We start from the raw sequence: 22,162 nt of genomic DNA, 5'->3' as shown, positions 1-22,162 counted from the left end.
AGACACGATCACACAAAAATTTTTTATTCAAAAACTTTAGCCCTCCGAAATCGGGAGTTATAAACTGATAAATTATAATGTATAAAAAAAGGCAATTTTTTTTCTTTCTGTTTTGCAGTATAACGTGGCCTGTTTTAAATTGGCGGAAATGGTTTTTTTCTATTTCAGACTTACAAGTGGTAATAAGAAGTGTCTTTCTTAAATATAAGGCTTAATAATGCATTTAGTTTATAATTTTTGCAAAGAACTAGCAAGTCACAAAATTGGGCTCAAAAAATGCAGGACTTGCCATAAGATCGTAACCAGTTTCTTAATTCACAACCAAGCCCTTAAGTTGGAGTTGAAAAATATATACATATACTGCACTCGCTAGCCATTCTGACCAAGTATTAAGTATTAAACAACGATTTTAAAACCTTCGAAACTCAAGTTTTTAAATTCTCAAACAAATTGGCTTATCAGTTGCATATATGGGCTGTAAGCTTGTCGCCAAAAAAAGGTAAGAAAACGTACAATGAATTGAAACTAAGTTTTTAACATTTTACAATTCGTATTTTGTAACATTTGTATGTTATATTTTAAAATATAAAGAATATTTAGCAAGGTGGTATCTTTTACGGCTGCCTGTGCAGGAGCTTAAAGTGATCAAGGTCTTCAGTTGCGAATAATCTTGGAGAGCGTTGCCTATTCTATTGGGCCCGATGACGCTCCTCCTCTTCCTGTTGAGCCCTAACACGGTCCTCCTCCTCTTCCTGGGCCCTAGCACGGTCCTCCTCCAACCGCTCCTGTTCCTCCCGATCCTGTTGTTGCTTCATTGCGGCCTCCAGGTATGCCTCATAGCTCGGGAAGTCATCGACGTTGAGAGCTCCCGGGTCTGCTGCTCCTTCCTGGGACCTTTCGTTCTCCTCGTCAGTGCGATTATCTCCTTGATCCTCGCCAGCCTGTTGTTCCTCATCCACCTGGTCCCTTCGCTGTTGCTCGCGATCCTGTTCTTCGGCATAGATGCGATCGGAATCGTTTGATTCGTAGCTGGGATAGGGCTGACGTTCATCTGGCAGATTTTCTTCCGGTTGCGGCTGCCTCTCTTGGTGCAATTGCTCTTGTCGCTGTCGCTCTCGTTCCTGCTCTTCGGCATAGTAACGATCACGTTCTGAATTTCGTGCTTGGTGGGCCTTCAGGTAGTCCTCATAGCTTGGGTAGTCTTCAGGCCGATCACTTGGCTGAGACTGGTGATCCTGTTCTTGCTGCTCTCGACGCAGTTGCTCTCGCTGTTGTTCCTCGCGTTCCTGCTGCTCTCGACGCAGTTGCTCTCGCTGTAGTTCTTCGCGTTCCTGCTGCTCTCGACGCAGTTGCTCTCGCTGTTGTTCTTCGCGTTCCTGCTCCTCGTTGTAGTTACGGTCGGGTTCTGGTTCGGAAGGATGTTCATGGTTTTCTTGACTATATTCGTCATATGAAGGATAAGGTGGCCGATTATCTATTGTAACATCGTCGGATTCTTCGGGTTCTTGTGGCTCTTGATCGCGTTCCTGTTGATCACGTTCCTGTTGCTCACGTTCCTGTTGCTCACGTTCCTGTTGCTCACGTTCCTGTTGCTCACGTTCCTGTTGCTCACGTTCCTGTTGCTCACGTTCCTGTTGCTCACGTTCCTGTTGCTCACGTTCCTGTTGCTCACGTTCCTGTTGCTCACGTTCTTGTTGCTCTCGCTCTTGCTGCTCACGTTCTTGCTGCTCTCGCTCTTGCTGCTCTCGTTCTTGCTGCTCTCGGGGCTGTTCATCTTCTTCGTACGAGGGATATCCGCCCCACGGGTGATTTTTTGGACTATCCTTAAAATTAAGTTCAAATCGTCCTTCCAGCTGTCGTTGTTCTCGTTCCCGTTGCTCGCGTTCCTGTTGCTCACGTTCCTGTTGCTCTCGTTCTTGCTGCTCACGTTCTTGTTGCTCTCGTTCTTGCTGCTGACGCAATCGCTCTTCTTGCTCTCGGTGCTGTCGCACTCGCTCCTCGTTCTCTCGCTGCTGTCGCAGTCGCTCTTCTTGCTCCCTTTGCTGTTGGACACGCTGCTCATAATCTCGTCCTAAATCTTCGCGAGTCTCGTGTTGTGGGCGGCGCCGATTATTTCGCTGCTGCTGCTCTCGCCAACGCTGTTCTCGATCGCGGATAAACTGCTGCTGCTTGGCTTCCTGAGCCTTGACATATTCCGGATCCGCAGGATTCCAAGACGGTTGCTGTTGGCTTGGCCTGTTCTGCCAATTGGCATATGGGTTGTACGCGTACGGGCGTTTGGTGGTTGTAGTTGTGGTTGTGGTCGTGGTTGTCGTTGTAGGGCTGGGATATGCATTGTTGATGGTTGGCTTAAAGCTCTGCCCGCTGGGATTGGGCAAGTTAATACCTTCGCCAATGTGCGGGTCCAGTTCGAGAGGATTCTCGCGGGACTTGGTGAAGCGCAGGGAGGGACCATACTCAGAGGTAGCCCGTGGCCATACGCCGGAATTGTGATTGGGTATGCCAGTAACTGCAAAGTCCACCCACATGGTAACCAGGGCGCGGGACATCGACCTGTCCAATGGATTCAGGCTGCTGGACTCCGGCGGATAGGGAAACAAGTACACGCTGTCATCGCTAAGAGAGGCATCCACCCCGAAAGGAAGCGGGTTAGACAGGTGGAAGAACCGATGGTGCTCCCCACGGTAATCGAACAGGTACAGGTAGGCCGGCGTTGAGCGGTACGATTGACGGATGGTATTGATCACGGGTGCGCGGTACAGGATGAAGTTGCTCAGCTCCAGCAGGCCCTGGGCCACGGAATCCGGACTAGCCGTACGCTCCTGGTCCGGTTTGAAGAGCTCGCGCAGTGCGAACTGCCTCCACATTTTGTGCTCGCTGGGCGGCGCTATATGGCGCAGCACCACGTCGATGTAGTCACTCACATTCTGGGACTGAAGATGGGCGATCTGGTCGTAGGTGCCTGGAAATCGAAAAGGGTAAGAAAATGTTTAGTCAATTGATTGAAAAAACAAGAATTTTAATGTGTTTTGTAAAAAATAAAAAATAAATAAATATTTCAAACCGTCTGGGACTGTTTACTAATACACATTCAGCGGTGCTTCTAGCTAGACAAACATTTTCATTAAAATAACTTAAAATGTAACCATTCTTAAAGTATTCCAGAGTAAATCTCTTAGAAAGTTGACCCGATCGATAAGACATATCTTGTTACTATATATCTTGTTATTGTCTGTTCTTCTTACAAATTTTAGTTACAGATCAATTAATATTTTTTCACAATAATTAAAGGCAAAAGGCTTAATAAACAGAAGAAAGTCTAAGGAAACGTTTTAAAAATAAAAGTTTCATAATTTTGGGTTTTTAAATTTCAAAAAATCAAATTGAGAATAGTTTTGTCACCATTTAAAATAATATTACATTTTTGACTTTACTTCGACCCAATTCTTTAAATTTAAAAAAAAAACAAACAATTTTCGTGTTACGCATACGATAATAATCTTTAACGAATATGTATTTAGTAGAAATAGATTTAACAAACTTTTGTTTGGAAAGTTAAAGGAAGAATAGGCTTTTCTGATTCTATAAAAAGTATAACTTTTGTAACCCGCATCAACTGCGTAGTTGCTTTAGCCAATTTGGACAGTCTGCCCGTTTGAACTCCTGAACCATTGAAAATGTAGGTCAAACATTGCCTGACATAGCTATTTTTTAAGAAAATACTGAATCCGAGCAAGATTAAAAACAATTCAATGATACGAAATCATTTCCTGCCTGCCGACGAAAATAGCCCACAAATCAGTCGCCCTTGAAACCAACTAGATTAATTCCTCTCAACATAAATGGAACCTGATTTAGCTCTCTAATTGCATTGGACCTAATCAGTCTGACCTCGAGTCCAGCATCTTATCACCAACTGCGTTCGAACAGAACCATTCCCACCAGATTAGATTTCTACATGGACATGGACCGCAACATTAATGTTGTATTTCGGATTCTCATACTTGAAACCGTAAGTTTGAATTCAAATAGTTGTTGTCATGATTTTTCAGAAAGACAGAACGTTCTAAAAAGTCTTAGAAACAAAAAGTTGTATGGAATGTGTAATACATTTTAAATTTTAAAACGGTTTAAAAAAGAAATCGATTTTTTGTTGTAAAATATCATTGTTCAAAAAACATCAAATCACAAGGTAATACAAGTTTCTTTAAATAACTTTTAAAGTATTTGCTTAACTTCATTTTTTTTAGCCTAGAAGAATTTTTTAAATTTGTATAAATTAAATACTAAGAAACCAAGAAATGAAGCAAATTTCGGCAAGCCTAAGTTTATATACCCTTGCAGCTATTGCAAAAACGAAACGAAATTAAATTAATGATTTACTTTCGTATATGCTTAAAAACATTGAAGCTATAATGTTTTGCAGCTTATTTATTTGATAATTCCTATGGCAGCTATATGATATCGTTTTCCGATTTTAATAAAATTAAAAGCGTAATTCTGAACTGTCAAATAATTAAATAATCAAAAAGAATTTTAAAAAAAAATTACAAAATAAAAAAGTTACATTTTTAAAAAAAACTTTTTTTTATATTTTTATTGTTCCTATGGGAGCTTTATGTTATAGTCGACCGATTTTGATGAAATTTAATTCTGAAATATTTAACTATTACTATATGTCGAAGAACTAAAAAAAATTAAAGAACAACAAAATTATAATTTTTTTTTATTTATTTTTCCGATTGTTCCTATGGGAGCTATATGCTATAGTCGTCCGATCCGGCTCGTTCTGACTTTTATACTACCTGCAATAGACAACTTTTGGGAAAGTTTCATGCAAATAGCTTTAAAACTGAGGGACTAGTTTGCGTAGAAACGGACAGACGGACATGGCTAGATCGACTACCCTAGTGATGATGATAAAGAATATATGTACTTTATAGGGTCGGAAATGTCTCCTTCACTGCGTTGCAAACTTCTGATTGAAATTATAATACCCTCTGCAAGGGTATAAAAACATTTTAACATTTTAACCTATTGAAAGGAACTAAGACGGATCGACTTCCGCAATGGACATATTTTATTGGCTCTTACGCTGACCAATAAAAATAAAATGTCGTTATGCTTTCGTATATGTTCCTTAAGGTAAACAAACTTATTAACTTGTCACATTAATAAAAAAAAGTTACAAAATTATGCGAGTTAAAAATTATAAGCAGAGCAGGAAGAATTATATGAAATATAATATATATATAAATAAAAAGTTTTAGTTGGTCCGCATTATATGAAAATCGTAAGTAACTTGTAGAACTTGTAGTCTTTACCATCAATTTTTGGGTAGCAAACTAACAATTAGTCTTAAACCCTGAGCATGTACTTTTTGTTTTAAATGTTTTTTTTTTTTTCAAAATTTGTATTCCTTTTTTTCCTCTATTAGTCTCTAGAGTTTCACTGAATTTTGGTACTCACGCGACACGATGAATGCGCTGGCATCCTTGGTGGCGCCGACAATCATGGGCAGGGCGTTGCTGGCATTGGCGGCCAGATGGGCTGGGGGGCGTGGCAGGTATCCCAGGGGATCGCCGACCACCAGCTTAAAGCCGCCAAGGTGGATCAATCCGAACTGCTCGTTCTGCAGCAGCAATTGCTCGAAGGCGGCCACCAGCTGGGAGGTGGGCAGTCGGGCGAGGCAGTCATACAGTGGCTGTAGGCGGAGACGCGGAGAGGGCGTGGTCGGGGGGCAGCGGGCCAGACGGGCGAAAGTGTCGAGGGTGGCAAGTGGCTGCTCATCAATCAGATAGGGGTTCAAAGCGGTGCCCGACTGCAGGATCAATTGCTGGAACAGACCTTTGGCACGACCGCTGAGGCTCAGGGCGTGAGCCAAGGTGGCTCCACCCGCTTGGCCCACCAGAGTCACCTGCGCGGGATTGCCGCCAAAGTGAACTAGATTCTTCTGCAGCCACTCCAGGGCCAAGTGCAGATCGGAAAGAGCCACGTTTCCGGGCAGCTCATCGCTCAGGGCGCTCAGGAAGCCGAAGGGAGCCAATCGGTAGTTGATGGAGACCAGCAGCACATCCCTCTCCAGGATGTACTCCGGCTGGGCCTCCTCGGATCCGCCGTCGAACAGCATTTCACCGTGGACGAAGACCAGCACGGGCAGCTGATTGGCACCCTCGGGTGCGTAGATGTCCAGGGTGAGACAGTCGTCCACATTCTCGCCACGCGATTCCGCACTCCTCAGGCGGTCAAGTTCCGGAAACTGGGCGCAATTGGGACTCCGGACAGTGGCGTTCATCCTGCCCTGATAGCCGGCCGGTCGGGCTGCCTGGAAGCGGGCCAGACCGCCTCCCACTTGGCCGTAACGCAGACCCAGAAAAGCGTTGATCGGACGATTGGCAATAGTCCGGTAGCCACCAATTCCCACGACCTGTCCGATTCCGGGCACTTGAACCTCAGCTCTGGGGGCCTGGTTGTCTTGAACTTGGCGCTCCGCCTGCCAGGGAGCTGGTTTCAGGGGCTCCGGCTGCCACGGCAGTCCGGTGTCCTCCTCATCGAAGTCATCGCTATAGTCTGGTCGGTGCCCCAAAGAGAGGGCACAGATTTGGGCCACACAAAGGGCCAGCACTAGGAGCAACGGTTGCATGTTGCTCGCTGCGTCGCGTTTGAACGGGAACTGATTTTCGAGTCGGATTCGACGGCCTGAAAAGCTCCGAGCAGATAGTGCTCCAACCCAAGCAGCCTTGGGCTTGTGATCCGCGAGGTTGACTTGAAACGACATTCGAACTCAAATGAAGAGAAACGCACCAAGAAACATCAGGGGTACCATTTATGTTTTCGTGTTGTTTTTTTAAAACAATTATCTTATGATTTGTTTTTTAACAAGAAGAACAATATTTTCTGCATTTTATTGTGCTTGCTTTTTAAATTTAGCATTTATTCTCACCTTCATTCAAGTTTCTAATAACTTCAGTAAAATATGCCTATATAAATATAAATGGTTTAGCTTAATTTAAAATGATATTTAAAACCGCACCAATGTAATTAACTTATCGCTTTCGATCTTAACCTAGATTTTTCTTTTTGTTTTTCCTCTTCGTCTTACCTCCAAAACTATTAAGTTAATTTTATAAATTTAATTTAATTTTGCATTTACTAATCCATAATAGAGAACGACAAGCTTTTAAATAGGGTTTAAAATTAAGCTTAATTTAAAAGAATTGATATATATTACTAGTTCCAAGTGATAACTGACCTATATCCGATTTCTTTAAAATACTTTTAATGCAGTGGCGGCTTAAAGGTTTCTTATGGGTTGTAAGGCCCCATCAAAGGAGTTAAAAAATAATACAAAACAAAGGTCCTATTAATGTTTTTAAGAATCACCCTAATATATTAATTTGTCTGATTCGCCCTGGTTCTTTGTTCTGTAGCTTAGATTGTCCCGACGGACCTTATCTCATCCGCTCGCCGCCGACCGATTAAAGCTTATCTCCTGGCTTAGCTTCTCTTGTTGTCGAAGCGTGTTTCGCCATTGCGCTATTGAAATGTTAAATTTAATACAATCCAATGTACATGTCCATGGAACTCGAATTCACAATTGTTATGAAAAAGTTTGCTAGCAATTTATTTGTTATTTTGCAGATTTTTATACCGCCTCCGAAAGAATAAAATTTCAGTCAGAAGTTTGCAAAGTGAAAGACAGAATTTTGAAGTATGCAATTTAAAACAAAGAGCTTGTTATAAAAAAAATTCAAATTTTACGATTTAAAAAACTATGTTTAAAAAAAGAAAAAACAACTGACATTATTATATAACAACAATGGATAATCGACTTAACTTTTTTTTTTTTATTTTAGTATAAAAAGCTACGTTTATTCAGCTTACGAAGGTTTTATCCTTTTATTTTTATTGCGACGTTTATATATACAAAAATAATGTTAGCAATCTTATATTGGCATATCTTAAGTTTTGGTCTTAAAATAAAGGTGTAACTGCTAATGCATCTACCGGTTAAAAGAAAAGAAGTTTTAGTAAGGATTATAAATGTTTTCTTTATTATTTTGTAATTGCCATCAATTCTTATCTTGTGGTTTTATTTAAAACCTAAAAATCATAAAATTTGTCTTTCACAAACAAAGTTTAATAGTGTCGAACAACCGTTATCGTTCATGCCCCAACTTCTTGATAGCCCTATCTCAACACAATCTTCGCCATTCCAATCATCCGGATTTTGCCGCCAACTTAGGAACTTTGGTTTCCGGCCAGTTGTGTCTGATATGAACTCGCCTTCTTTGGAAAAATCTTGGATGTCTGTCCAGTATAATTCCTTCTTTAATTCCTTGCCAAGAGTATCCAACTCCAACTGGCTTTGCGGACTAAATAAGTGCCCCCCCAAATCGAGACAGAATGCCCGAGAGTCATTCCAATTCCGTTCTTGGGTTTCCTCTATGTAATATGCTTTGGATCCAATTTTTTTAAATGCTAGATTTCTGATTTTTGCATTGATTTTTTGGATAGCTGTCTCCACATTTACTTGTTTAGTTGTCACATCTTCCAAGTAATGTAGTCCGTCGTTTTTGTTTAGTTTTTCATTCATTTCTTTCTGAATGATATCAATATTTTCTTTTTGTCCTGCGAACTGTGTATCCACCCCATCGAATCTCATCGAAAGTTTGTTTATTTCTGCGGATTTATTTGCTTGTTCGTCGGTGATTTTCTTATCAAGACTTTCATATCTTTCTATTGTTCTTTCTGCCAGGGACTTAAGATTCTCTTTTTGCAGTGTGAAATCGGTCTGTAAACTATAAATCATTTCCTTTACTTTTGTATTTTCTGATAAAACTTCTGTAGAGCGATTTTCCAACTGAATTTTTAGATTCTCATTGTTGGAGTTTTGATTTACTTTCAAATCTGATAACTCTTTTTTGAAGTTTTCGAATTCGCTTGTATAACTCTCTAGTTTTTTTATTCGTTCATTCATAACAACCATATGTTCCAATATCATTCTGACGGACTCGCAAATGTAGCTACTACAATCTGGCTCCTTAGTTTGCCCATCAGGCTGAAAAGTAAGTTGTATGATAGTTTATTCATTGAGGTTTAAGAAAATGTACTAACCAAACTTATAGCTGTAGATCTTTGCAAAACCAGGCTAAGTAGAAACCCTAACAAAATGTTTGCATTTTATTAGGAAAAAATTACTTTCGACGAGAACAGCTGGAGGAGAACTGCCAAATGACTTGATCAGAAAAACCTGATTAAGGTTTTGTCGTTAATATATATACGAATAAAGGGAGCGATAGCGCATCGTTTGTTACTTCATACCCACACCATATTTGCAAATAAATATTGCAGGGCTTATTATTACCTGCTAAATTATTAATTATTAATTATTATTAAACCAATTTTTATTTATAATTTAAACGTGGGTTGCTGCAGTGAAGAGTTGACCAAAAAAAATTAAAAACCCCATGCCGACATTTAAAACGCATTGGCGAAATTCATAATATAATATTCTCTATATTTTCATCTTTATTAATCATTTTCGATTCCATTCCATCCCTTTCGGTTTTTTTGTTAAAGTTTCATTTTGCATTTTTATTTTCATTTTTATTTTCTTGTTTTGTTTCGGCTTGTTCAGTATGTATCTATAATAATGTGTTATAATTAAGAATCGTCATTTCATCTAAATATTTCAGTTATAATAATACAATATAATAATCATTAATAATATGCGGTTTTCATCAATCGATTTCTCTTTTTCGCCATGTGTGTTAAACTTGTGTGTGACTTTGCTTGAGAATGTATTCCGATCCGTTTGTGTGGAATTAATTGTGTCTCGGACCGAATTATTGGCTCGTGGCATTTCTATCAGCTTGAGTTTGATTATTTCGCGTCTGAGACCGACTATCTCCTATGACTCGCAGCTTACTGTACGTTCAAGTATGGAAATCAGAGTTCTAGGAAAGCTAAAAGCAAGTGTATGCATATATACTTGTGTCTATATATGTATATACGTGTTTATATATATTCTTTCTAGGTATTTTAATCTCGATTATGCTGTGGCGCTGTGGCAGTGGCCCAAAGGAAGAAAGCCTCTTAATTCAAATCCAAAATTCGAACTTAAAAATAATGTGTCAAATTACGTATTTGTTTAGCGGCTGCCCTTCAACTGACCCCGTCGTGGACTGGAGAAATAAATGCAGAAGTCCCTTCTAGGTGCACAATTTAACACTGATTGAATCGTTGATTGATATTTGGGGTTGCCTGCGTTTCGTGTTAGGAACTTCTCAACAAATTTACGACTGATCTAAATCAAAATCATACGAATAAAACGATCTTCTGGCTTTCGTTTGTCAAAAATCGTTTGTTTACCCAAAAATGCACATTAATTAATTTGTCACTGGAATCAAAGTTATATTCACTGATTTGTTTCTAGCTTTTGTTTTCCTTTGTTTCTTATGTTTTTTCTTGTATATTTTGTAGCTCAGTCTTTTTACTAACAATTTTTTGTTGTTCATGTTGTGTTTTTAATAGCTTCTTCATGCTGTAGATCTTCGTTATGCAGTGCTGTTCTGTTCTGTTCTGATTTATGATACCGCACATATTGGCGTGAACAATTGAGTGTTGTGTGTGTGTTAATTTCCAAATCGCTAGCTTTGAACCAAATCCAAAACCTGACGAATTCCTATTTGTGGAGTTATGTAGAGGAGGTTTCTATAGAGGAATGGGAAGAAAGGGAACTGTTTATGACGAACCGTTTGGGTTCTTTTCCGTGTACCATCTATTTCGGGAGCGGGACTTCAATTCATACAGTTTAGTTCGCATTAAAGTTATTTCATTCAAATGGCTTGCTGTTAGCTCTATAGTTGCTTGGAAGTACCGTTTTGTGTCTAACTTTCATAACTTATTTGGTTAAATATTTGTTTTTCGCTTTTGGGTTTTCATTAAGTTTGTTACTCATTACGTTCTGGCGCTACATTTTCAACAATTTAAATTTATCCTTACGTATTTGTAACCGCTAAAGAATGGATAACATACTCGTGGCTCGTATGCATAGATAATGCCTAATCGATAGGCATCTCTTGGGGATTGTGTGTGTGGGAGAAAATCAAATGCTTTCGGTTCATTACGTTTCAGTTGAGGGATCTCTTTTCTTGTTTTGTTTGAATGAAGGAATATTTATTTGGTTGCTGAAGTATTTACAAAGTTTCGCATAATAGTATTCATATAGGTAATGCATACGTTAGGCTTGTTGCGTTATAAAATCTTAACATAATTATATAAATTGTATTCATGAACTCGCTTAACTTTGATTCATTTATGGCCTTCAAGTAAATAAAATGCATCGATTACGTGTGTCATCAGTGTGTGTTTGTGTTTATTCTATATGCATAGAGAGCTGGCTACTTAGAAATTATAAAACCAAACGGAGCAGGAAATCGGACATCGTACAGAGATACTCCAAATCCGCTCGGTAATCTGATTTCCTTTATCTGTAATAGTTCGCTCGATTTCACAAAACATAATAATACAGTTCATAATAATCGAGTTTGTGGTAAATGCCTTAGTCTAGTTAGTAGGTATTTATAATGTAATGCCTGCTCGTAATAATAACTATCATGTAATCGTTTATATACTTTTGTTTCATATATATTTATATTTATTTTATGTAAGAAGCACTTGAATATATATCGTTTTTAATGAAAAATGAAATCTTGGGTGTGTCATGTCATGGATTGTTTTCTTCTTTATTTCTTAATTTGTTTATTTTTTTTTTGGGTTCCTGCTTTCTGCTCTAATTTAATTTTAAATGTTTGTTGTTCGTTATAGTTTAATAAGTTGCTAATTAGCAAATATGAATGCGCCCGCTACAATCTGGTTTCGTCTTGGATAAAGTTAAAAATCGTTTTCATTTAGCTTATAATTATCTTTAAAGTATTTTCAACGACGTCGTAGTGAACATCGTTATCGTAAACCCCGATTTCTGCGCTTCTAAAAAAGTGTCTGAGTTGGCTTATCTCACAAATGTTTGCCTTTTGCTGAAAGTTTTAAGAAATTTATAGATTTTTTTGTGTTTTTTTGTCCTTTGACTCTGCTTTTTCGTTATTGAGTGTTTTTAATAAAATACTTTGCTTAAATCAGTTATTTTTGTTTGTTTATTATTTCATTTTTTGTTCCTTTTTTTTTGTTGTTTTTTTTTTTTTAATTTAAAAGCATTTCTAGAGAATCTCTCTTCTAAAGTATCTAATTAGTGTTTGTATATGGGTCATCTATATTTATGTATAAGTATATATTCATGAATTTTCTGCTCTTGTTACTGTTGTTGCTGGTTTATGTCTGTAGGCATTATTTTTAATGTAAAACCTTTCAATTGCAGCCTGGCTTCCAATTACAATTACATGTTAGATTTTGCCTTGTATATTGAATAATCGGTAATCGGCATTCCGTTTGCTTGTATATATGTAAATGGTAAAGTGTATAAAAGTTAATGATCTGATTCAGTTAATACTTGTATGCAATTGTATAAGTAGTTGATGTAGATCTAGAATTAGTTCAAAACTCTAGTGTATTCCTAAGATTTATCCATCTGCTGCTACTCTATGTGTCTGAATCTTTGTTTTTATTATTTGCTTATACATTTTTAAGTGTTTGTATTGCTTTCAAAAGTACGCGACACTGTATTCTATACGAATAACAAAAAAACAATCAATTTAAAAACTAAATAAACTAAAACAGATATCATTGTGTTACATGTCCTTAAGAGCAGTATACATTAGTTAAAAATATATGTATGTACAAATAAAACTATTTAAAAATAAGCACAAACAATTAAAAGAAAATTTATTAATCATTTGTGTCTTTGGCTGTCTAAATGTAAATTGTTGTTTCTTTTTTTGTTGACTTTCCTTCGGTTGTATACACTTTGTCAAAAAGTAAAATTGCATATAAAAAGCATTAAATTGCAGCTGCATAAAGTATATATTAATCAATATATACGCTTACGTTTGTGTGGGTTTTCTTTTAAACTACTGCTGTTATGTGTTTGTTGTTTATACATTTGCTTTGATTTAGATATTTCTACGCTTTTTTTACTCGTCTTGCAACGCAATTTCCAAGTTTGATCGGATGATTTTAATGTTTCTCATACAAAATATTGAATATCGATTAGCTTAGCCTATTTCTAATATACTCTATTACGAGAACAACATTAGCAATGCCCCTAGTGAAAATATTTTCAAAAGTTTTGTTCCGCCCTCCGGCTCAATCTATAATACAAACCCTATGTGGCTAGGCTAAAGTTTACTTTTAATGCTTTCACTAAATTTTGATCGATCACTTCACATGAAATTTGTGTGTCCCTCTTCATGCATATATATTCGTATATATATGTATATATATATATACAAAGACAGCGAGTTCTGTTCTCAGTAAAGACCTATTCTGAATCAATGCAAACAATAACAACTAAACTCAAGGTGGGCACATACCCAATTATGGCACATATCGCACATACTGTTTTCTGTACAGATCGGTTGAATATAATGCGTATAGTCCTGTACATAATTTACACTTTCCTATAGCAGACTAAAGCAGAGGAGTCTGGAGAAGTACTATAGCTTGAGGCTTTGCAAATTAAATTGACAATGGAAAATGCACTCGATGGATTCGACTTCGATGGGAGCGCTGTATTGCGATTGGCAGTTCCAGTTGCAGATGCAGTTCCAGTTCGGAATGAATCCCGAATGCAATCCCCTTATATATCCCCGATTTCTGACGGCTTAAGACTAATTTGTTCGCCCTCCTACTATTTCGGTAATTCATTTCTTTTGTGTAAATCAGTAATAAGCGTTTCGTTTTGTTTTATCATCTTCCTTAACCACTTGTTATGCCATTTAAATTTCTTCTATTTTTAATTTCTCTGGGTTAAATGCAAAAAATCTTGTATATCGTGTATACACTATTCGAATAAGGTTTGCTTAGATTACGTTACGTCTTGTATATCATTATTATTAATATTTACAAATGTTGAGTTTTTTCGCTAAAGGTAATTAACAATATCATTTTGCAGCTCTAGTTTAGCGTAGCCGTTTCTCTTGAACCGTGTCTATATAATCAATTAGTATATATAGAGTCATATATACGTACGTTATGTTATGCATGTGTATACTTAGCAGATCTGGGAATATGTATAAAGGCTATATAACTATAAATTTCGTGTATAACTTCTCTGGCTTTTTGTGTGTAAGTAAGTCCCCATCCAGTTCCTAACGCTAATTAATGATTTTTCGATTGCTAGTTGTATGTTTTGTATGTCGAGGGAAGGAGAATGGTAAGGGGAAGGGTTGTAATACGCCCTAGCCATAAGCGACTATATATATTCTATCGCCACTTCAAAATGAGAACTTTTTTGTACTTGTTAGGGAAGTAAGTAGTAAACTTCTGTAAGGTTACTAACTTTTGTCGGGGGAATTTCGTTATTAAAATAATTTTAGTCAGGCATTTAAATTTCTCAAAAGGTTTGGCATATATCTTACTTTCCTTCAAAAAATCAATTACATTTTCTTGAAATATTGTAACTGCAATTTTTAAAAAACAAATGCCAAGCCGTTTAAATATGTTATTAATTTAAAAAACCTATTCCTTTTTTTTTAAATCATTGTTTCAGAAAGGGAAAAAAACATGCAAAGGCATATCTAATGTTATTTATCAAAAAAACGATTTAATTTTCTTGAGAAATGTTGATTTTAGAATTTTGTATAAACTTCATTGGATTCATAAGGGCAAAGGCGTTAATAATTGAAGAAACCTAATTAATTTTCTTAAGTTATTATGAGTTTCGAATTTTTTTATAAACTTCTTATGAAGGAAAGCACAAAAAAGCCTTTAAAGAAAGTTATTGAAAAACTTGAGCTCCCCTGAAGTCTAAGCTAACAACTTACAAATCAGTTACTATTTACTTCCCTAACATTAACCGAACATTACACCTAAATAAGCGCAGAGAACATGGCTCAAAAAACTTGTAGTTCTCTTTAGATCTGAATTTCCAACTAATACAATTTCACTTTTTTACAGAATTTTGTTTGTTTCTACTTCCGAAAAGGTGAAATTGCATACAATTTTAAAGGGAATTCTTTCTGCTAACTCATTGGCGGCTTGTCTGCTAGTACATCTCGTTCTCGTCCCAGTCGACGGACTGCAGGACCAGCTTGTCCAGCTCCTTGGAGTCGCCGGAGCTGCTGTTCCGTCTGCGCCGTCGCCGCTGCAGATGGGCCCACTTCCGGTTGAGCTGGGTGGCCATTTGGGGGGCGGCGAACATGGCGGCTGCAGCGGCACTCAGCTTGGTGGGCGTTATGGCACTGCTGCTGCAGCGATTGGTGGAGCTGCCCGAGGGTGTGGGCGTGGCACCTCCTCCGGCCGGACTCATGCTGAACAGCTCCCGGTTGCCAAAACGAAATCGACGTGGTGGCGGCAATGGTGGCGATGTAAGCAGGTGCGGTGTGTCATAGGGCGGCGGCGGTGTGATCATGGCCAGCGATGAGGTGTCCTCCAGGTCCTCATCGTCGTCATTGTCGTCGTCCTCATCCTCATCCTCATCCACATCGTCGTCGAAGTGGAATATGGAGTGGGAGTGGCGTTCGTAGAGCTCGTAGGAGGGCGTCTCCGCCAGCGCCGGAGATTGCGGTTGAACTGGAGTCACGGGCATTGATTTGGCGTATGTCCGGCCGATCATTGGACTCCTAGGTCGTGGCTGGGCGGGGGGCGTACTCAATCCGGAGGCGGGGTGTGGCTGTGGCTGTGACTTGGGGTGTGACTGTGGCTGTGGCTGTGACTGGGGGTTGTGCGTGGACTGGGCCTGGATGAGTGGCATCGATTTGGTGTTGCATATCAATCAATCACGGTAGATGTAGCTGCAGTTCTTGGGGCTCTCCTGCGGACTGGGACTGCTGGATGGCGGAGCCGGACTGCTGCTGCTGTTGGACATTACGGGCGAGGAGCCGGAACTGGAGTGCGGCTGCTGGGACTGGTGCTGCTGCTGCTGTTGCTGCTGCTGCTGCTGCTGGGGGCTATTCGAACGGTGTTGAGTTACTGCAAGAGCCGGAGAATCCACGAATTAGTTAACGAGAATCAAACTTGGTATGGGTGCTTGGGTGCCTGGGTGCCTGGGTGCCTGGGTGCTTGGGTGCATGTTGCATCGATATCGATATCGATATCGAGATGCTTGGGCTAAGACACATATGTACGGCTATGTAATGCATAATTCGAGGAGACAACATTGAATCTGCTGCAACATGCACATAAACACTCGCACACACACAGATAGAAACTACTGATACACGTATCAAATAAATAGCAATTACGGAAGGGAAAATATATAGCACATAAAATATGAAAAATACATGTAGTTTTAGAAGAATTCAAAACCAAAGAATGAGAGACTTTCGGAGAACTGTCCAACCCATTCGGGTCTCAAATTGGAAATCACGATCAGAGTAGAGTAGAGTAGAGTAGAGTAGGGTAGAGTGGATAGATAGATAGATACTTTCAGAATGGGTGACTGGTTTTTGGGTTTTAGATGTCCTGTGGGGGTTTTTCTTTTGGCCAGTTAAGTGGTAACTCTAACTTAATGCAACACAGGTTTATATTCGACTTACCAATGCCATGACGGGGCGGCTGTCTTCTTGCGCGACCAAGACTTCTGTTACGTGTGTTTGTGTTGTTTACAGCCTATGGGGTTGGAGTGTTTATCAATTTCTCATCTTTTATATTGAAGATCATTTTTGAAAAATGGTACATATGTTAATGTTCAAGAAAAACAAAACCCAAGAAAGTATAACGCTAATTTGCTTCGATCTAGGAAAAAACGTTTGCAATCAATTTTTGCTGTCAAATGTTGCAAGTTTGTTTTTCTTAAATGTGTGGTTCTAAGAACTGGTTACAATTTCAATTTAAATCGTTCTTGCTTTCAATTTCTTCAGTGTTAATGCAATATGTTCCAATTACTTTCTGGTCTCAAGTGGGCAAGCAATAAACAAAAAAAAATAAGATATTTGTAGCATATACCATATAGAAACGAAAGTAAAAGAAGTACATGTATCATGGTGGGATAGTAGTTTGAGTATTACCGGGATTTATTTCTTAAATATCATATATAGTATAAGATGCACACACACACACACACACACATACATTGAGGAGGATTTTCTGGTGTAAATTGTTTATTGGATTGGCAGTTTGGGCCCATGCAGAAGAGTTCAAGCGGTTCAAGTGGGTTCAGGGTATTGGTTATGGGGTAAATCGGAGGGCGTTATATCGCCATGTCCAACACACGCACACACACACACACACACACACACATTCAGACACACGCAGAGGTCAAACAAAGGTTGAAGGAAGCGCTGGCATTGGCAATTTGCGAAGCGAGTTGGGCGCGGGATGGCTGACTGGGCTGGACTGGCCTGATTGACCGATTCAACGATTGAATGATTGATTAATTGATTGATTGATCGATAACCTTCTTGGCATTCGAAAATGTGTTGTGTTGAACCAAAAGTAATGGTGAGTGAAGAGAGAAGGATATAGCAAACAACAAAGCTTCTGCAACAGTGCCTAAATATGTCTATCAAAAAACTAAAACTAAATTTGCAATGGTGCTCCAAATTTCAAATACAAATTTCAAATACGAAAAGAGCGCAAAATCGAAGAGATTTCGGAAAATTACTTTTTGCCTATTGAATTTCGGTTCAGCTCGTTGCGCAGGGAGCTTCCGTATTGCAGCTTTTGAGCAAAATAGTGTCCAGATTAATAAAATATTGCAAACGAAGGCCCATCAAAATGAAAGGTAACCAATAAGGGATAGTAACTAATGATGTAAAACGTAAATAAGGTAAAATAAATAAAATAAAATGGGCTTAGTTATAAACAAGTATTTACCATATTTTGGGTAATTAGTCCCTGACTGGTTTCAGCCGCCCCACTCCCGTCTCAAAGGTAAACCTGATGTAAAAAGGGGAAGAAGAATAGAGAAATAGAGATAGAGATAGTTTTTTGTATTTTTTCGGTATTTTTGTGTTGTTTGTTGATGTTAGGCAAAAGTTAGTGTTGATAGGAAGAGTTTTTGAGTCTTTGAGCTGAAGTAGAGTGAGTAGTTAGATTGTAACTATACAAAATGCTTAGACTGAGTTAGGGGTAAAAAGCGAGGCCTGCAGAGATCCAATCCCACTAAATCAACGAACGATTGGTGTATTTCCAGCCAGTTTATAAGACAGAACCCAAAAATGATAAGCCTTATGGAATGGGGTGATTTTAAAATGGTATTTCAACATGCGCTTGATCATGATTGATTGGGATGAGTTGGGTAACGAATGATTTGATGACACATTAGTGGCAACCTAGCCAGCAGGAAACCAGTAAATTTGTATTTACAAAAAATTTAATATTAGAATTGTAAGGGTATTATATGTTAAACTCCCTCGATGAACTACATTCTCTCCAGTAATTTTTAATGAAGGGAAACTATAATGGTTGAAAAGTGTTAAAGTAAAAAGTTAAACATGCTATGGGTATTAAAAAAAACAATAATAATACCACAACAACATTTACTACAACGATAACAACAACATGTATGGGTTATGGTTATGATATATGATAGTTATGCGACTAGGTGATATTTATACTTTATTAACACACATATAAAGAAAGTGGTGGCACACACTTGAACACAGAGAAACACACACAAATAGAAAAGGTGAGGCTAAGAAATACACCAATCGACGATTGTGTGAGGAGAGTTCAATCAAATACAAGCGCAGCACGAGGACTCTCGGTTAGTTAACTAATGTCAATAAATGTCGAACAACATCGAAAAGAGCGTAATGGTTACGTTTAGAGATTAGTAGTAGTAGTAGTACGATACGATAGTCGGAAAATAAAAATAGATGGGTCTGCTCTGCCCAGATCGCCAAAAATGTCATGACAAGCTCACCTTCTTGACGCTGCGGGTGGTGGAAAAACCATCGCCGCGTCTATAGTTGTCGCCCTGTGTATGGAAAACGTGGCATTAGCAGGCTATAAGATTCAGCACGACTCCACTACTTACCATCACCTGGTGGGAACGCAGTGTTCCGAAATTGTCGCGACCGCGATAGGATTGCTGGGTGTTGTAGCCATCGGGCTGGAACTGGAAGAGCGTCTCCGAGTTGGGACCCTGGTGCATTTGGTGCATCGGCGGCTTGCGCAGCGTATTCTTTGGCGAGTGCATCTTGTTTGGCGGCGGCGGCTGGGGCAGAAGCACCGGTTCCGCGTACGTCACCTCCTCCACCTGGGGCAGCAGCTTGGGCTCCTGCTGGATGCGGCAGGACGAGGGGAAGCTGTGGGTGGAAGCATATACTATTAGTACTCTTCGTTTGTTTTTAGAGAAGGTAGAATTTAAAGACAGCTGAAAACTCTATAGGTCAATGTTCCCTTTAGTGTTCTTTACTATTAACTCTAGCTATTAACTCTATAATTCAAGGGGCCCGTCATTAAATACAATTAAATAAATAAGAATACCTTTTTGATCTTAGACCAACTAACATATAACATGTGATCAAATACTTTAATTCTAGCTATTCCCTCAATGACATTTAAAATCCTTGCAAATATTTTTAGAATATTATAATGTACATAATCAAATTTGCTATTCATTATTGGTTAAAGGCCTTATAGCTATAGGTAATTTTTAGCACATCTGTAAAATCAACAGAGCCTTATAATATTAAAACAAATAAATACAAATTTTTAAAATACAGCAACCTATGCAACATTTTAAAAACAATTAAATTTACAATGAGGATATTAAAAAACAAATAGAATGGATGGGCTGATGCTTTATTTGGGGTGTAAAAGTGGGAGTGATTACTATTATAGCTCCGCAAATCTTAATTTTAAGCAGATGATTTAATCTGCTGATCCATGAATAATGAATGTGTGTTCTATATACAATCAAAATCATTTCTGTCTACTTTTTTTTACTCTACGAGTACCCGGTACTTTATATAAAATACTTGGAAAAGAAAAACTTTATGATGATGAATAGAATGAATGCATGTAGTTATGACAAAATAACAAAATATGTTTTCGTATTTAAGCAATATTAATCTGATAGTTTCAACGTTTTTTCCAAATATTTTAAAGAAACGAGTACTCACCTATTGACATTTTGCCGCTGCTCAAAATACTCGTACTCTGTATCCGGATACGGCAGATTATCGTCCTCGTCCTTGTGGCATCGTCGGCCGCAGAAGTATCCTGTAAAGAAGCCGACCAGCAGCGAGAAGATCGAACCGGCCAGGACGGCCATCACCAGGGTCTCCACCGTGTACTGGGCATTGATTATATCTGCAGAGATTTGGGGACCTTCGGTTAGTACATACGTTCGTACATTGAATTCAGTTCGTTTCGTTTCGCATCGATACAATGTGCATTAGGCAAAACATTCAACAAACATTTCAATACACAACAAATATGTAACGAATTCGGTTTGTTGTGTGTTCGGGTTTCAGGTGGGTGGTCGGTTTTGGTTTCAGTGTGGGGTTTTATGGAGGTTGGTCCATTATTGCAACGACATCAATAAACATCCAAACATCGAATTTATAACGCACGGTATAAGGTAATTGCACATTTGCATTTGTTCAGAAATCATAAGGAAAGAAACAAGAAAAATATGAATAAGAACAGTTAGTGAAATTGTACAACAACGAGGATAAAACTTTAAATGTATATTTGATAGATTAGCTAAAAACATGATATTAAAATGAAAACATAATAATAATAAAAACATTGGTAAATATCGTAAAAATGTATGAAGAAGCATAGGCAGGCAAAAATATTTGAAATATAAAGTGCAGTTTGGAATAGCATAAATTATTTGGTTATTATTATTCGATAATTGTTCTTAATATTTAATTAGTCATAAGAATAAAATCCCATTGAATCATTTTAAATCGAATTTCAACCTAAAATCCATAAAAGTTCGTTTGAAATATATTTTTTTAGCACTTCGATACGTTTTCTGTGCCAAAAGTAAAAGCTCACCACCACTTAGTAGGTATATTTTAGTCTTAAAGAGCCAACGATACAAACAGTATGTAAATAGTTACGTTAAAAACAACGAAAAAAGGAAGCTAACGTCCGTAAGCAAAAGCTTAATAGACTCTGTATGAAAACAAGCGTATTTATCATATTGGACATACTGTTTTTGCCAGTACCGGGGTTAAAAATAAATTGAAGCACATAAAAAAGGAATTCACTTTAAATAAAAAGCAAGGCAGCAGCTACGGAGGGAGTTGAATGGCATAAAGTGGCAGTGGAAGCCGGAAGTCGCAGTCCAGGGAATCCCGACAAAATGAAAATGTGATTTGCAAGGTAGACAACACAGGTGCACAGAGAGTAAGCAAAGCAAAGGTCGAAGGTTGCTGGTTGATGGGGCTGGGGAAGTTGGTGGGCAAAGTGACAAGCTGGTACGTGCATAATACAAAACGAACGAATGCAAAATAAATATGATAAAAAATATGCAGGAAAAGCGTTTAGGTAAATCACCTTCAAAGTTCTTATCAATATTGTCGATGATTTCCTGATCCTTGCTCTGGCGTCGCGAATCCAATAAGTCCATGTCGTTGCGGAAGCCCTTTTGTTCCCCTGCGTTGGCATCCTTCGAATTGATTTTGCCTGTCGGAAGGAACATCGTGGCCTTAGTCTCAGACTCTTTTGCCCTCGCACTCGAGGGGAATTTGGCACTCACCTGAGGGGCAGGCCGCATGCTGGCCAGTGGCCACATTCTGGTAGAAATAGTTCTCCTCCAGCCATCGAGGAGCGCCGTGGGAACGGCACTTGCCAGCAATTTTGTCCCAGGCGCAGTACGGATCCTGCAATGCGACGCACTCACTGCGAACAGACGTAAATTTGTGGATGAATACATGCACTCAGAAAAAAGTATGCCTAATTTAGGGACCAAAAAAATTTATATAAATTAAATTAGCCATAAGCCAAATACTAATATATAGCTTTTACAAATTACATAAAATGTTATAAAATGCCAGGAAAAAAATACTGATAAATATAGCTTTTATTAACTTAAATAAATTTAATTTGCCATGTAATCACAATGTATACTAGGCATTTT

General features: G+C 38.4%; 2 protein-coding genes across 2 annotated transcripts in view; both read right to left on the bottom strand.

Moving 5' to 3' along the window:
• Nucleotides 1-3: 3 nt before the first annotated feature.
• On the bottom strand, nucleotides 4-6,709 carry LOC128261581 (glutactin). Its single transcript, XM_052995352.1, has 2 exons — nucleotides 5,470-6,709; nucleotides 4-2,962 (listed from the first exon to the last, which is right to left on the bottom strand). The coding sequence occupies exons 1-2, from the start codon at nucleotides 6,641-6,643 to the stop codon at nucleotides 690-692; spliced, it is 3,447 nt and encodes a 1,148-aa protein (XP_052851312.1). The 5' UTR covers nucleotides 6,644-6,709; the 3' UTR covers nucleotides 4-689.
• A 4,941-nt stretch (nucleotides 6,710-11,650) lies between these two features.
• LOC128263415 (semaphorin-1A) overlaps nucleotides 11,651-22,162 on the bottom strand; it is a 143,721-nt gene continuing 133,209 nt past the window's right edge. Inside the window, 7 exon segments of the mRNA XM_052998448.1 lie at nucleotides 11,651-16,089; nucleotides 16,656-16,728; nucleotides 18,986-19,039; nucleotides 19,100-19,370; nucleotides 20,190-20,397; nucleotides 21,580-21,708; nucleotides 21,782-21,924. Of these exon segments, the coding sequence (XP_052854408.1) occupies nucleotides 15,164-16,089; nucleotides 16,656-16,728; nucleotides 18,986-19,039; nucleotides 19,100-19,370; nucleotides 20,190-20,397; nucleotides 21,580-21,708; nucleotides 21,782-21,924 (1,804 nt within the window). The 3' untranslated portion in view covers nucleotides 11,651-15,163.

This window comes from Drosophila gunungcola, unplaced genomic scaffold (assembly GCF_025200985.1).
Source record: "Drosophila gunungcola strain Sukarami unplaced genomic scaffold, Dgunungcola_SK_2 000001F, whole genome shotgun sequence".
Classification (NCBI taxonomy): Eukaryota; Metazoa; Arthropoda; class Insecta; order Diptera; family Drosophilidae; genus Drosophila; species Drosophila gunungcola.
This window is presented reverse-complemented; position numbering and strand designations above follow the sequence as displayed.